General features: G+C 31.6%; 12 protein-coding genes and 1 non-coding gene across 13 annotated transcripts in view, besides 1 other annotated feature; 10 read left to right on the top strand and 3 right to left on the bottom strand. All coding sequences in view use genetic code 11, as the record gives it.

Moving 5' to 3' along the window:
• The window catches only part of ycf1 (hypothetical chloroplast RF19), a 5,415-nt gene extending 3,300 nt beyond the window's left edge, over positions 1-2,115 (top strand). Inside the window, exon 1 of the mRNA in view lies at positions 1-2,115. This exon is cut by the window's left edge and continues 3,300 nt beyond it. Coding sequence (YP_009437528.1) covers positions 1-2,115 — 2,115 coding nt within the window.
• Positions 1-15,000: part of a sequence feature (small single copy region (SSC)) that runs on past both edges of the window.
• Positions 2,496-2,768, top strand: rps15 (ribosomal protein S15). Its single transcript has one exon. The coding sequence runs from the start codon at positions 2,496-2,498 to the stop codon at positions 2,766-2,768; it is 273 nt and encodes a 90-aa protein (YP_009437527.1).
• Positions 2,868-4,049, top strand: ndhH (NADH-plastoquinone oxidoreductase subunit 7). The gene has a single exon. The coding sequence runs from the start codon at positions 2,868-2,870 to the stop codon at positions 4,047-4,049; it is 1,182 nt and encodes a 393-aa protein (YP_009437526.1).
• On the top strand, positions 4,051-6,206 carry ndhA (NADH-plastoquinone oxidoreductase subunit 1). The gene is made up of 2 exons: positions 4,051-4,605; positions 5,667-6,206. The coding sequence occupies exons 1-2, from the start codon at positions 4,051-4,053 to the stop codon at positions 6,204-6,206; spliced, it is 1,095 nt and encodes a 364-aa protein (YP_009437525.1).
• ndhI (NADH-plastoquinone oxidoreductase subunit I) lies at positions 6,280-6,786 on the top strand. Its single transcript has one exon. It carries the CDS (start codon positions 6,280-6,282, stop codon positions 6,784-6,786), a length of 507 nt encoding a protein of 168 aa, YP_009437524.1.
• Positions 7,126-7,656, top strand: ndhG (NADH-plastoquinone oxidoreductase subunit 6). The gene has a single exon. The coding sequence runs from the start codon at positions 7,126-7,128 to the stop codon at positions 7,654-7,656; it is 531 nt and encodes a 176-aa protein (YP_009437523.1).
• Positions 7,855-8,160, top strand: ndhE (NADH-plastoquinone oxidoreductase subunit 4L). Its single transcript has one exon. It carries the CDS (start codon positions 7,855-7,857, stop codon positions 8,158-8,160), a length of 306 nt encoding a protein of 101 aa, YP_009437522.1.
• Positions 8,409-8,654, top strand: psaC (photosystem I subunit VII). The gene has a single exon. The coding sequence runs from the start codon at positions 8,409-8,411 to the stop codon at positions 8,652-8,654; it is 246 nt and encodes an 81-aa protein (YP_009437521.1).
• Positions 9,126-10,277, top strand: ndhD (NADH-plastoquinone oxidoreductase subunit 4). The gene has a single exon. The coding sequence runs from the start codon at positions 9,126-9,128 to the stop codon at positions 10,275-10,277; it is 1,152 nt and encodes a 383-aa protein (YP_009437520.1).
• Positions 10,493-11,455, bottom strand: ccsA (cytochrome c heme attachment protein). The gene has a single exon. It carries the CDS (start codon positions 11,453-11,455, stop codon positions 10,493-10,495), a length of 963 nt encoding a protein of 320 aa, YP_009437519.1.
• trnL-UAG lies at positions 11,542-11,621 on the bottom strand. Its single transcript has one exon. It is a non-coding gene; the product is annotated as a tRNA-Leu (tRNA).
• On the bottom strand, positions 12,479-12,661 carry rpl32 (ribosomal protein L32). Its single transcript has one exon. It carries the CDS (start codon positions 12,659-12,661, stop codon positions 12,479-12,481), a length of 183 nt encoding a protein of 60 aa, YP_009437518.1.
• ndhF (NADH-plastoquinone oxidoreductase subunit 5) overlaps positions 13,423-15,000 on the top strand; it is a 2,286-nt gene continuing 708 nt past the window's right edge. Inside the window, exon 1 of the mRNA in view lies at positions 13,423-15,000. This exon is cut by the window's right edge and continues 708 nt beyond it. Within this exon, the coding sequence (YP_009437517.1) occupies positions 13,423-15,000 (1,578 nt within the window).

The following is a 15,000-nucleotide window of genomic DNA, read 5'->3' as shown; positions in this document are numbered from 1 at the left end:
GAGAAATTCATTTACAATAATGAAAGAAAGCAAGAAAATATTAATGAAAAAAATAAAAATCCAATTCCGTTTCTATCAACTATAAAAAAGCCCCTTGATAGTATTAGTAAAAAAAATTCACATTATTTTTATGACTTATCCTACATGTCACAAGCATATGTATTTTACAAATTATCAAAAATCCAAGTTAGTAACTCGGCTAAATTAAGATCTATTCTTCAATATCAAGGAATCCGTTTTTTTCTTAAGCCTGAAATAAAGGATTCTTGTGAAATAGAAGAGATGTTTCATTCGAAATTAGGAGTTTCGAGTTATAAAATGAATCAATGGAAAGGATGGTTGAAAGGCTGTAATCACTACGATTTATCTCAGATGAGATGGTCTAGATTAATATCAGAAAAGTGGCGAAATAGAGTTCGCCACTGTCGTATGACGAAAAAGGAAAATTTAAGCAAACGGCATTCATATGAAAAAAACGAATTAATTGATTCCAAAAAACAACAAAAAATTGAAGTCTATTCATTAGTGAATAAATCGAATAAAAAAGATAATTTTCAAAAATACCATAAAAAATACCATATATATGATCTTTTATCATATAAATTTTTAAATTATGATTATGAAAATAAAACAGAATGCTTTTTTTCTAGATTTCCGTTTCAAGGAAATAAGAACCAAGAGATTTCTTATAACACACCTAAAGACACCCTTTTTGATATGCTGAAGAGTATTTATATCAATAATTTTCTAGGAAAGGTAGATATTCTACCTATGGAAAAAACTGCGGATAGAAAATATTTTGATTGGAAAATTCTCAATTTTTCTCTTATACAAAGGGTAGATGTTGAAACCTGGATCGCGATCGATATTAATATAAATCAAGATACTCCGATTGGTACTAATAATTCTCAAATAATTAATAAAAAAGATCTTTTTTATCTTATTATTCCAGAAATCAATCCAACAAACTCCCACAAAGTATTTTTTGATTGGATGGGAATGAATGAAAAAATGTTAAAGCATCCCATATCGAATCTTGAACTTTGGTTCTTCCCAGAATTTGTGTTACTTTATAATGCATATAAAACGAAACCTTGGTTTATACCAAGTAAATTACTTCTTTTAAATTTGAATAGAAATAAAAAAAGTAGTGAAAATAAAAAGATCAATGAAAAGCAAAAAAGAAGTTTTTTGATACCATCGACTAAAAATCATCGAAATCAAGAACAAAAAGAATCCACAAGCCGAAGATACCTTCGCTCTATTCTTTCACAAGAAAAAGACATTGAAGAAAATTATGAAAGATTAGACATGAAAAAAGGGAAAAAGCAAAAACAATACAAAAGTAACACAGAAGTAGAACTAGATTTATTCCTGAAACGTTATTTGCTTTTTCAATTGAGATGGGACGATACTTTGAATCAAAAAATGATCAATAATATCAAGGTATATTGTCTCCTCCTTAGACTAATAGATCCAAGAAAAATTATTATATCCTCAATTCAAAAGAGAGAAATGAGTTTGGATATAATGTTGATTCAAAAGAGTTTAACTCCTACAGAATTGATGAAAAAAGGAGTATTGATTATAGACCCCATTCATTTGCCTGGAAACGACGATGGACAATTGATTATGTATCAAATCATAGGTATTTCCTTATTTCAAAAGAGTAAGCACCAAACTAATCAAAAATACCAAGAACAAAGATATTTTTCTAAGAATAATTTTTATGAAGCTAGTTCACCACATCAAAGAATAACTGAAACTAGGCACAAAGCTCATTTAGATTTGCCTGTTCCTGAAAATATTTTATCGTTTAGATGTCGTAGAAAATTGAGAATTCTGATTTCTTTCAATTCAAAGAGTAGGAATGGTGTAGATAGAAATTCAGTATTTTGGAACGAGAAGAATGTAAAAAACAGCAACCAAGTTTCGTCTGATAATAAACATCTAGATAGAAAGAAAAATAAATTAATTAAATTAAAGCTTTTTCTTTGGCCTAATTATCGATTAGAAGATTTAGCTTGTATGAATCGTTCTTGGTTTGATACCAATAATGGCAGTCATTTTTGTATATTAAGGATAGAGATGTATCCACGAATTTTTAATTCGTGAATAATACACTTTTTAACTATATATATGCTTACTATATACTTATATACTTACTATATGCTTATAGAGTATATGAAAGCAACCAAATACACACATCACATGTCTTACTTTTCATTCGAATAGCTAATACGAAATTTGTCTCAATTAGATCGCAAAAGAAATCAACAGAACCTGCTTCATTTTCGGTCTAAATTCTTCGATGCGAAAAAGTACCAATCCTTTTCTATCCTCTATCTAAATCCAATTTTAAATTGGTTGGATTGATTTTACTTCAGAAAATTTAGGAGTTCATAAATTGTATATACCACATTAAAATGAATGGCATTATTATTACTGATCAGTAAAATCCATATCTGTAAAAAAAGGGAGCAAAGGCATTTTTTATGGTCAAAAATTCATTCATTTCAATTATTTCTCAAAAAGAAAACGAAGAAAACAGAGGGTCTGTTGAATTTCAAGTATTCAGTTTCACCACTAAAATAAGGAGACTTACTTCACATTTGGAATTGCACAAAAAGGACTCTTCATCTCAGAGAGGTTTGCGAAAAATTTTGGGAAAACGGCAACGGCTGCTGGCTTATTTGTCAAAAAAGAATATAGGGCGTTATAAAGAATTAATCGGTGAGTTGGGTATTCGAGAAATAAAAAATCGTTAATTTGAAGTGTGATACCATTTAAACTTATTCATTTCCATTTTGATGAACTTCCTTTTACTTTCAGAAACGCACGGAAGAACAACTCGAGAAAAAAAACTTATGATTGCATCAACTACAAGAAAAGACCTCATGATAGTCAATATGGGCCCTCACCACCCATCAATGCATGGTGTTCTTCGACTGATAGTTACTCTCGACGGTGAAGATGTTATTGACTGTGAACCAATATTGGGTTATTTACATAGAGGGATGGAGAAAATTGCGGAAAATCGAACAATTATACAATATTTGCCTTATGTAACGCGTTGGGATTATTTAGCTACTATGTTCACAGAAGCAATAACTGTAAATGGACCGGAACAGCTAGGTAATATTCAAGTACCTCAAAGGGCTAGCTATATCAGAGCTATTATGTTGGAATTGAGTCGTATCGCTTCCCATTTGTTATGGCTTGGCCCTTTTATGGCAGATATTGGGGCACAGACTCCTTTCTTCTATATTTTTCGAGAACGAGAATTGATATATGACCTATTCGAAGCTTCCACCGGTATGCGCATGATGCATAATTATTTTCGTATCGGAGGAGTAGCTGCTGATCTACCTCATGGCTGGATAGATAAATGTTTGGATTTTTGCAATTATTTTTTAACCGGGGTTTCTGAATATCAAAAGCTTATTACACGGAATCCTATTTTTTTAGAACGAGTTGAAGGCGTAGGCATTATTGGCGCAGAAGAAGCGCTAAATTGGGGTTTATCAGGATCAATGCTACGAGCTTCCGGAATACAATGGGATCTTCGTAAAGTTGATCGTTATGAGTGTTACGATGAATTTGATTGGGAGGTTCAATGGCAAAAAGAAGGGGATTCATTAGCGCGGTATTTAGTACGAATCAGTGAAATGACAGAATCCATAAAAATTATTCAACAGGCCCTGGAAGGAATTCCAGGGGGACCCTATGAGAATTTAGAAATCCGACGCTTTGATAGAATAAAAAACCCTGAATGGAATGATTTTCAATATCGATTTATTAGTAAAAAACCTTCTCCAACTTTTGAATTGTCGAAACAAGAACTTTATGTAAGAGTTGAAGCACCAAAAGGCGAATTGGGAATTTTTATGATAGGAGATCGGAGTGTTTTTCCTTGGAGATGGAAAATTCGACCACCGGGTTTTATCAACTTGCAAATTCTTCCTCAGTTAGTTAAAAGAATGAAATTGGCTGATATTATGACGATACTAGGTAGCATAGATATCATTATGGGAGAAGTTGATCGTTGAAATGATAATTGATACAACTGAAATACAAACTATCAATTCTTTTTCCAGATTGGAATCCTTAAAAGAGGTCTATAGGATCATATGGATGCTTGTCCCTATTTTGACTCTTGTATTAGGAATCACACTAGGTGTACTAGTAATTGTTTGGTTAGAAAGAGAAATATCTGCAGGAATACAACAACGTATTGGACCTGAATACGCTGGGCCTTTAGGAATTCTTCAAGCTCTAGCAGATGGTACAAAACTACTTTTCAAAGAGAATCTTCTTCCATCTAGAGGCGATACTCGTTTATTCAGTATCGGGCCATCCATAGCGGTCATATCCATTTTACTAAGTTATTCAGTAATTCCTTTTAGCTATCGACTTATTCTAGCTGATCTTAGTATTGGTGTTTTTTTATGGATCGCCGTTTCAAGCCTTGCTCCCGTTGGACTTCTTATGTCGGGATATGGATCAAATAATAAATATTCCTTTTTAGGTGGATTAAGGGCTGCTGCTCAATCAATTAGTTATGAAATACCATTAACTCTATGTGTATTATCAATATCTCTACGTGTGATTCAGTGAGACATAAAAATTCCCCTATTTCTTTTAATTTCTAGCAAGAAAGTTAAATGAACTGAATATCTATTTTATATTTTTTTATTCATCATTGGGGTTGATAAAATAAACCAGATAGTTATATGAGTGAAATAAAACGGCTTAAAGAATTGCTGTTAAAGGAATTCAATCTCATTTCCTATGTACAAGAATTAAGTGAAAGTAAAGACATAAGCAGTCGAGACTGTTTACCCCAAGATTATTTGATTAGTCATCATGACTTGAAGCGGGTTCAAAAGATCAACTTATGGGGTTTTTACCATCTATTAACATAGCGATTGCCCCAATGGGAGATTCAAACAAAATGAGTGAATGGTTAGGAAGACCAAGATACACAAAGGATTAATAATAGAGATTCTGGAAATTATCCAATAGGATATTTCTTTATAGAAAAGGAATTTGAGTTCGGGCTTTAAGTTGGTAGAAATTATTAAGAAGTACCCCCCACAATTTCGATCTAGAGTATGTTCCTATCCACCGATTAAGTAAATAACTATCAAGAACGAAGAAATCTTTTACTTTGGATAACGTCCCCTTTTTTTTGAGAAAGGAGAATAGGAACGAAATAAAATAGAAAGACTATAATTGCAAAAAGAGATCTTTTTTTTTTATTCATACCTATCTTTATTTAGAAAGATAGAATTCTTATTATGAAATGCAATCGCTAATTCTTTTTCGTAATCGAAAATGATAGGTTGAGATATCTATGTGATATTCGTCTAAAAAGCCTTTTTTTATTCAAGGATAAAGTTTTTAATCAACAAAGAAAAATGAAAATTATTAAAAGATGAGATCAATTCAGAAGCACTTTATTTATTCGAAATCTAGCAGACAGAATTTCATTGGTCTAATTCGAAACCTTAGAATAAGCGTTTGACTCTCGATCGATCTTATAACCACAAAAAAATAATGTAGAAAGGTCCTTATTTGTGACCTATGAGGAGCCGTATGAGGTGAAAATCTCATGTACGATTCTGTAATAGCGACATGAGCAGTGATGTTAGCGTCGACTATGATTATCTAATAGTTCAAGTACAGTTGATATAGTTGAAGCGCAGTCAAAATATGGTTTTTGGGGGTGGAATTTGTGGCGACAACCTATAGGGTTTATAGTTTTTATAATTTCTTCTCTAGCCGAGTGTGAGAGATTACCCTTTGATTTACCAGAAGCAGAAGAAGAATTAGTAGCAGGTTATCAAACCGAATATTCAGGTATCAAATTTGGTTTATTTTACGTTGCTTCATATCTAAATCTACTTGTTTCTTCATTATTTGTAACAGTTCTTTACTTTGGGGGTTGGAATCTTTCTATTCCATACATATTCGTTCCTGAGCTTTTTGACATTAAAAAAAAAAGTAAGGTTTTTGGAACAATAATCGATATCTTTATTACATTAGCTAAAACTTATTTGTTCTTGTTCATTTCTATTGCAACAAGATGGACTTTACCGAGACTGAGAATAGACCAACTTTTAAATCTTGGATGGAAATTTCTTTTACCTATTTCGCTAGGTAATTTATTATTAGCAACTTCGTCCCAACTTCTTTCACTGTAAAAGAATTCCCTATTCACAACTTATCTGAAACAAGAGAAAGAAACAACTATCAATTTAGTTATAGATATTCGATATGTTCCCTATGTTAATTGAGTTCTTAAATTCTAGTCAACAAACACTACGAGCTGCCAGGTACATTGGTCAAGGTTTCATGATTACCTTGTCCCATGCGAATCGTTTACCTCTAACTATTCAATACCCCTACGAAAAATTGATCACATCAGAACGTTTCCGAGGCCGAATCCACTTTGAATTTGATAAATGCATTGCTTGTGAAGTATGTGTTCGCGTATGTCCTATAGATTTACCTGTTGTTGATTGGAAATTGGAATCTGATATTCGAAAGAAACGATTACTTAATTACAGTATTGATTTTGGAATCTGTATATTTTGTGGTAATTGCGTTGAGTATTGTCCAACAAATTGTTTATCAATGACTGAAGAATATGAGCTTTCCACTTACGATCGTCATGAATTGAATTATAATCAAATTGCTTTAGGTCGGTTACCGGTGTCAATAATTGACGATTATACAATTCGAACAATTTCTTCGAATTCACCTCAAATCAAAAATGTATAAAATCGTTATTCAAAAAACATTCCTTTAGATTCAAAAGTGATTTTTTCTTGAATTAGGGAATGAGGTTTTTGCTTGGTCAATACAAATGAGCGATTACTTAGCGATAATTGTGGTTTAATTTGAATTGAAAGTCAATTTATATTCGAATATGATTTCAATAGTTTTAAATTCTGGTTTCGATAATATAGTAGCCCCATAACTCTATCTACATCAACCCACACCACCTCCATTCAAATTTCAGTCAATTAAGATTAAGAAGTATCCTGATAACCTCCTCTTTCCTGGTCAGGTCAATAAAGTCATGAAATATTTCGATTTCTTTTTTTTCTATAAAATAAAATGGATTTACCTACACCAATACATGATTTTATTTTAGTCGTTTTGGGATCGGGTCTTATATTAGGAAGTCTGGGAGTAGTATTACTTCCGAATCCAATTTATTCGGCCTTTTCGTTGGGATTGGTTCTTTTTTGTATATCCTTATTCTATATTCTATCGAATTCGTATTTTGTAGCTGCTGCGCAGCTTCTTATTTATGTAGGAGCTATAAATGTTTTAATCATTTTTGCTGTGATGTTCATGAATGGGTCAGAATATTACAAAGATTTTTCTCTTTGGACCGTTGGGGATGGAGTTACTTCAATGGTTTGTACAAGTCTTTTTATTTCACTAATTACTACTATTCCAGATACGTCGTGGTATGGGATCATTTGGACTACAAAATCAAACCAGATTCTAGAGCAAGATTTGATAAGTAATAGTCAACAAATTGGAATTCATTTATCAACAGATTTTTTTCTTCCATTTGAACTCATTTCAATAATTCTTTTAGTTGCTTTAATAGGTGCAATTGTTATAGCTCGTCAATAATAAATCTTTAAAACGAAGAATTCAAATAGAATCAACGAAAAAGGAATGTTATAATCCCTTTAGTTCCGGTCTAAAATAGAAATCCCCTTTTCTATCGATCTATTACTAATATATTCCCTTGTTTACTACTTGTTAGAATCGAATCGATTGAATTATTGTTCAGATTGAAAGGAATCAAGATTGATAAGGAGTTGGTTAATGATGCTGGAACATGTACTTGTTTTGAGTGCCTATTTATTTTCTATTGGTATTTATGGATTGATCACAAGTCGGAATATTGTTAGAGCCCTTATGTGTCTTGAACTTATATTAAATTCAGTTAATATAAATTTTGTAACATTTTCTGATATTTTTGATAATCGTCAATTAAGAGGAGACATTTTCTCAATTTTTCTTATAGCTATTGCAGCCGCTGAAGCAGCTATTGGACCTGCTATTATTTCATCAATTTATCGTAACAGAAAATCAACTCGTATTAACCAATCAAATTTGTTGAATAAATAGTATTAATCATATAAATCAAAATTCGAATAGTCATAAATTAATTCAAATTAGCAGGTTTGATAGGTCAAGTATGATCATGGTTGCAAAAAAAGAAGAAATCAAAGTATTTTGGCCCTAGCTCCTAAATCAATTCGGAAGTAGATTGATTCTGATCACTCATTGATTCGTCCGGTATCTAAATATAGGATCCACTTCTCAGTTAGTTTACTAGATCGAAATCTTATGATGTTCAAAACTGTATAGATACAATGTCACATTCAGTAAAGATTTATGATACATGTATAGGATGTACTCAATGTGTTCGAGCGTGCCCCACTGATGTATTAGAAATGATACCCTGGGACGGATGTAAAGCTAAACAAATCGCTTCTGCTCCAAGGACCGAAGACTGTGTTGGTTGTAAGCGATGTGAATCTGCCTGTCCGACCGATTTCTTGAGTGTTCGAGTTTATTTATTGCAAGAAACAACTCGTAGTATGGGTCTAGCTTATTGATACGTTCCATAAAACTCTCCTTGAATTCATCTTTTTTTTACCGACAAAATCCGTGCTCAAAATATTTTTATTTGATTTTGAGCACGGATTTTTCTGGCCCAAATGTATCTTGTCTTTACCACGAATCATTTTCCTTTATTAACAATAATTGTAGTTTTGCCAATATCTGCAGGTTCATTAATTTTCTTTCTTCCACATATAGGAAATCGACTAATCCGTTGGTATACTACATGCATATGTATTTTAGAACTTCTTCTAACGACTTATGCATTCTGTTATCATTTTCAATTGGATGATCCATTAATCCAACTAGTGGAGGATTTCCAATGGATCGCTTTTTTTGATTTTCATTGGAGATTAGGAATAGATGGACTTTCTATAGGACCTATTTTACTGACGGGATTCATTACGACTTTAGCTACTTTAGCGGCTCGGCCTATTACTCGAGATTATCGATTATTTCATTTTCTGATGTTAGCAATGTACAGTGGGCAAATAGGATTATTTTCTTCTCGGGACCTTTTACTTTTTTTCCTGATGTGGGAGTTAGAATTAATTCCCGTTTATCTACTTGTATCCATGTGGGGAGGAAAAAAACGTCTGTACTCAGCTACAAAATTTATTTTGTATACAGCGGGTGGTTCCGTTTTTCTTTTAATGGGAGTTCTGGGTATCGGTTTATATGGTTCTAATGAACCAACACTTAATTTTGAAATATTAGCTAATCAGCCCTATCCTGTGGGCTTGGAAATACTATTATATATTGGATTTTTTATTGCTTTTGCTGTCAAATTGCCAATCATACCCCTACATACATGGTTACCAGATACCCATGGAGAAGCACATTATAGTACTTGTATGCTTCTAGCCGGAATCTTATTAAAAATGGGAGCGTATGGATTAGTTCGAATCAATATGGAATTATTTCCTCATGCTCATTCTATATTTTCTCCTTGGTTGATGATAGTAGGTGCAATGCAAATAATCTATGCAGCTTCAACATCTCTGGGTCAACGGAATTTAAAAAAAAGAATAGCTTATTCCTCTGTATCACATATGGGTTTCATAATTATAGGAATTGGTTCTATCACTGATATGGGGCTCAACGGAGCCCTTTTACAAATAATCTCTCATGGATTTATTGGTGCTGCACTCTTTTTCTTGGCCGGAACTACTTATGATAGAATACGTCTTGTGTATCTTGACGAAATGGGTGGAATAGCTATCCCAATGCCAAAAATATTCACGATGTTCAGTAGCTTTTCGATGGCCTCCCTTGCATTACCAGGTATGAGTGGTTTTATTGCCGAATTAATAGTATTTTTTGGACTACTTACTAGTCCAAAATATTTTTTAATGACAAAACTACTAATTACTTTTGTAATGGCAATTGGAATCATATTAACTCCTATTTATTTATTATCTATGTTACGCCAGATGTTCTATGGATACAAGATATTTAATGTACCAACCAATTATTTTTTTGATTCTGGACCGCGAGAGTTATTTATTTTGATCTCTATTTTTTTACCCGTACTAGGTATTGGTATGTATCCTGATTTTGTTCTTTCACTATCAGTTGAAAAGGTTGAAGTTATTCTATCTAATTCTTTTTATGAATAGTTTTGATGAATAAAAGAAGAAAAAAACATTATTTTTTTTTCTTCTTTTAGGTTAAGTAAAAAAAATAAATGTGAACAGGTGAGAACCTTGTGAATCACTACACTATTAAATTCACAGGGTTCTCACCTGTTCACACAAAGTTTTTTTATCTGATATGTGTTGTCCACTTTTCTATTCCTATTCATCATAACCCCTTAAAATTAATTGTGTTTAATTCAATTATATGTTAATGTAAATAAACCATAACTATGTAGTCCTATTCCTAATAGATTTATCCCAAAATAGCATATCCAAATTATAAGAAATCCAATAGACGCCACAATTGCTGAATTGGTACCCTGCAATTTTATATTTGTTCGAGTATGTAAATAAATCGCGAATACGATCCAAGTAATAAAAGCCCAAGTTTCTTTTGGATCCCAACTCCAATAAGATCCCCATGCTTCGTTAGCCCATACTGCTCCAGAAAGAATTCCTATGGTTAAAAAGATAAATCCTAGACTAATAACCCGATAACTCCAATAATCCAATTGTTGAATCAATTGGGACCTGTAATAATTAAAAAGAGAAGTATTTTCGAAAATAGTACTTCGTTCGTTCATGTATTCGATTTCACCAAAGAAAAAGGAGCCATTGAAATTTAAAAAACGATTACTCGTAGAAAAAAACTTTTTATTTTTTCTAACTGTAATGACTATAAGTGATACTGATAATAATGATCCACATAAAAGGGCAGCGTAGCCTAATATCATCGTACTTACGTGCATTATTAACCACTCAGATTGAAGAGCTGGTACTAATACTGTGGATTTGTGTATTTCAGTTAAAAGACCTGAAGTAGCAAAGCCTTGGGTAAAAATGGCACTTGGGCCAATTATTGTGCTTATAATATTTTTATTTTTTTTGAAATACGGAACTATATGAATAAGGGAAAAACTCCAGGAAAGGAAAATTAATGATTCATATAAATCACTTAGTGGAAAATGTTCCGAATAAATCCAACGAGTAACTAATAATCCTGTTATAGATAACAAATTCATTATCATGCCCTTTTCAGATGAATCATATAATTTTACGATTTCATCGACTAAAAAAGTTATCAAATGAATTATAAGTACAATTGAAACGAGCGAAAAAGAAATATGAGTTAATATATGCTCTAAGGTTGAAAATATCATAAGATTATAGGAGTCCTTTAATTAGAAAATCCATATGGAGGGTTGGATTCATTATAGGGTCTATTTACTTTTTTTAGGAGATGACATGCCGCCACTCGGACTCGAACCGAGATGCTCTAGCACTGCTTCCTAAGAGCAGCGTGTCTACCAATTTCACCATAGCGGCTTATCTTGAACTCATAATAGTCTATGACTAAGCAATCGTCTAGATTTAAACATTCGATTGGTTGCAATATTTTTTAGTAAAGATTAAAATTGATGAATAAAAATTTCTTCAACATAGGTATTTGAAGGTTCATTATTTTAGTTTAGAGTCTTCATTTTGATTTCGTGCATCTTATTTTATACTCTCGTCAACTTGAATTCTTGCAAAATTCAAAAATCCTACTATCAATTCAATTAAGGGAGATTTTTGTTTTAATGAACTATTTCAAAATTTAGTTGCTCTCAAAAATCGAAAACAAAAAATGCAGTTTATCAATGAATATTGATAAAAACAAATCCATTTTGAATCATTCACAATTGACACATTATTTATCCAGAATAATTTCAATAAGTATTTTTGAATGGATTCATCACAAGAGATATTAGGGCGGTTTATATAGGAATTTCGAGGAAATAAAAAAGTAAGAAAGTTACACAAAAGGGTTTAGAATTTGAGTTTCCTTTATTTTAGTAACGAAAGATATTCGCTCTTCTATAGATATAGAGAAAGTTAATATATAGAAAAAATAAAAACTTATATTATTGGAAGAAATAGGTTGATGGGGAAGATAATACTCCCCACCTTGAAAATGAAAAGATATACTAAAAAAATCGAGTATCTTGTGTTTTTTTGTTAATTTTTAATAAAAAGAAAGTATTCTTTTTTTTCGAATTTGGTAAAAGAGTTTTTTATATATTCTAGATTCTCAAAGCGGCGAGAATTCCATTTTATATTGATTAACTCCGATAGGGAATGGAAATCAAGAATTTTATTTTTGAAATAAAATCAGTCAATTTTTCGAGTCAGCCCGATTCAGATTATTTCAACGTTTTACTATTTATTTTATTTGTTTGTCGCACAAAAAAACTTTTTGAATTCCCGGTAGAAAGAGATTTCCCTAAGGAAAACGCTTTTAACGATGCACAATACCCATTCATTTTCCAAACATTTTTTCGAATACGCTTTTTTGATACAGAAGTACGTTTTTTTGGAACTGCCATTGAAATTAAGAGATTACTCATTGGTATAGCTGGATGTGAAAGACATCTATTGTTCAAAATAAATATACGTTTTACTAATTCATTATAGATTTATTTTCTTTTTAAAAAAAAATATTTTTTTTATAAAAAAAAGAATAGGTATAGGTGAACGATATGGAAAAATTGTATAAAATATTACTAAAAAAAATAAAAAATAAGAATATTCTTTCTTTATTTTTCAAATGAGTTTTTCCAGTCCATAAAAAAATAGTTTTATCGCTTGGTGTTTTTCTTTCATATTCTTCGCGATTCAAATCTATATTTCCAAAATCTGTTGTGCCATAGAAATGGAATTGCTTGAACTTAATAAAATGAAAGAATCAAAAATTACATAACATGACATAAAATGAAAATACTTCAAGAAAGGTTTAAGATGAGAACCCAACTTTCTGTTTATAAAAAAAAACTTTATTTCTATAAACTTGTCAAACAAGGGAAAATACGCCGAATTTTACTTGAATTTTTCAATTCGAAAGAGAATAATTATAAATCTTTTTCTTTCATTTGACCAATTGTAACTTCTTGATTTGACTATTTGAAGTAGTTAACATAAACTCCAAAAAAAAAATAAGTAAAAAAAAATAAAAATGAAAAAATTCTATTTAAGTTAGTATATATCTTAATTTTTTATTGATTCCTTTGAAAAGAGGTAAGATCCGGTGAATCGGAAACAATACAATAAATATTAATTACACGAATACACGAATTTTAAAACTTTTTTTATGGAACAGACCTATCAATCTGCATGGATCATACCTTTCCTTCCACTTCCAGCTCCTATGTTAATAGGAATGGGACTTATTCTTTTTCCGACAGCAACAAAAGATCTTCGTCGTATGTGGGCCTTTACGAGTATTTTGTTGTTAAGTATAGTCATTATTTTTTCAACTAATCTGTCTATTCAGTTAATAAATAGCAGTTCTATCTATCAATATGTATGGTCGTGGACTCTCGATAATGATTTTTCTTTAGAATTTGGATACTTTATCGATCCACTTACTTCTATTATGTCAATGTTAATCACTACTGTTGTAATTATGGTTCTTATTTATAGTGATAATTATATGGCTTACGATCAAGGATATTTGAGGTTTTTTGCTTATATGGGTTTTTTCAGTATTTCTATGTTGGGATTAGTTACTAGTTCGAATTTGATAGAAATTTATATTTTTTGGGAATTGGTTGGAATGTGTTCCTATCTATTAATAGGGTTTTGGTTTACACGACCGCTTGCGGCAAATGCTTGTCAAAAAGCGTTTGTAACTAATCGTGTAGGGGATTTTGGTTTATTACTAGGAATTTTAGGTTTTTATTGGATAACAGGTAGTTTTGAATTTCGGGATTTATTCGAAATATTCAATAACTTTTTTTATAATAATGAAGTCAATTTTCCATTTGTTACGTTGTGTGCTGCTCTATTATTTGCCGGTGCAGTTGCTAAATCCGCACAATTTCCTCTTCATGTATGGTTACCTGATGCTATGGAGGGACCTACTCCTATTTCAGCTCTCATACATGCTGCTACTATGGTAGCAGCGGGTATTTTTCTTGTAGCTCGCCTTCTTCCTCTTTTCATAGTTATACCTTATATAATGAATTTTATCTCGTTGATAGGCATAATAACAGTATTTTTAGGAGCTAGTTTAGCTCTTGCTCAAAAAGATATTAAGAGAGCTTTGGCCTATTCGACAATGTCTCAATTGGGTTATATGATGGTAGCTCTAGGAATGGGGTCTTATCGAAGTGCTTTATTTCATTTGATTACTCATGCTTATTCCAAAGCACTATTATTTTTAGGGTCAGGATCCGTTATTCATTCCATGGAAACTATTGTTGGATATTCTCCGGATAAAAGTCATAATATGGTTATTATGGGTGGTTTAACAAAACATGTACCCATTACCAAGATCTCTTTTTTATTTGGTACACTTTCTCTTTGTGGTATTCCCCCTCTTGCTTGTTTTTGGTCAAAAGATGAAATTCTTAATGATAGTTCGTTGTATTCTCCGATTTTCTCAATAATAGCTTGGTCCACAGCAGCATTAACCGCATTTTATATGTTTCGGATCTATTTACTTACTTTTGAAGGGCATTTTAACAGTCATTTTCAAAATTACTGTACCAATAAAAACACCCTTTTATATTCCATATCTTTATGGGGTAAAGAAGGGTCTTCAAAAAGTATTAATAACAATTTTCATTTAGTACGAATGACTAATAATCAAAGTCTTTCTTTTTTTTCGAAAAAAACATATCGAAGTGATGAGAATGTAAGAAAAAAAACTAAGGGACGACCTATT

Source organism: Chirita eburnea, chloroplast (assembly GCF_022965805.1).
Source record: "Chirita eburnea voucher CEBURN20170516 chloroplast, complete genome".
Taxonomy (NCBI): Eukaryota; Viridiplantae; Streptophyta; class Magnoliopsida; order Lamiales; family Gesneriaceae; genus Primulina; species Primulina eburnea.
This window is presented reverse-complemented; position numbering and strand designations above follow the sequence as displayed.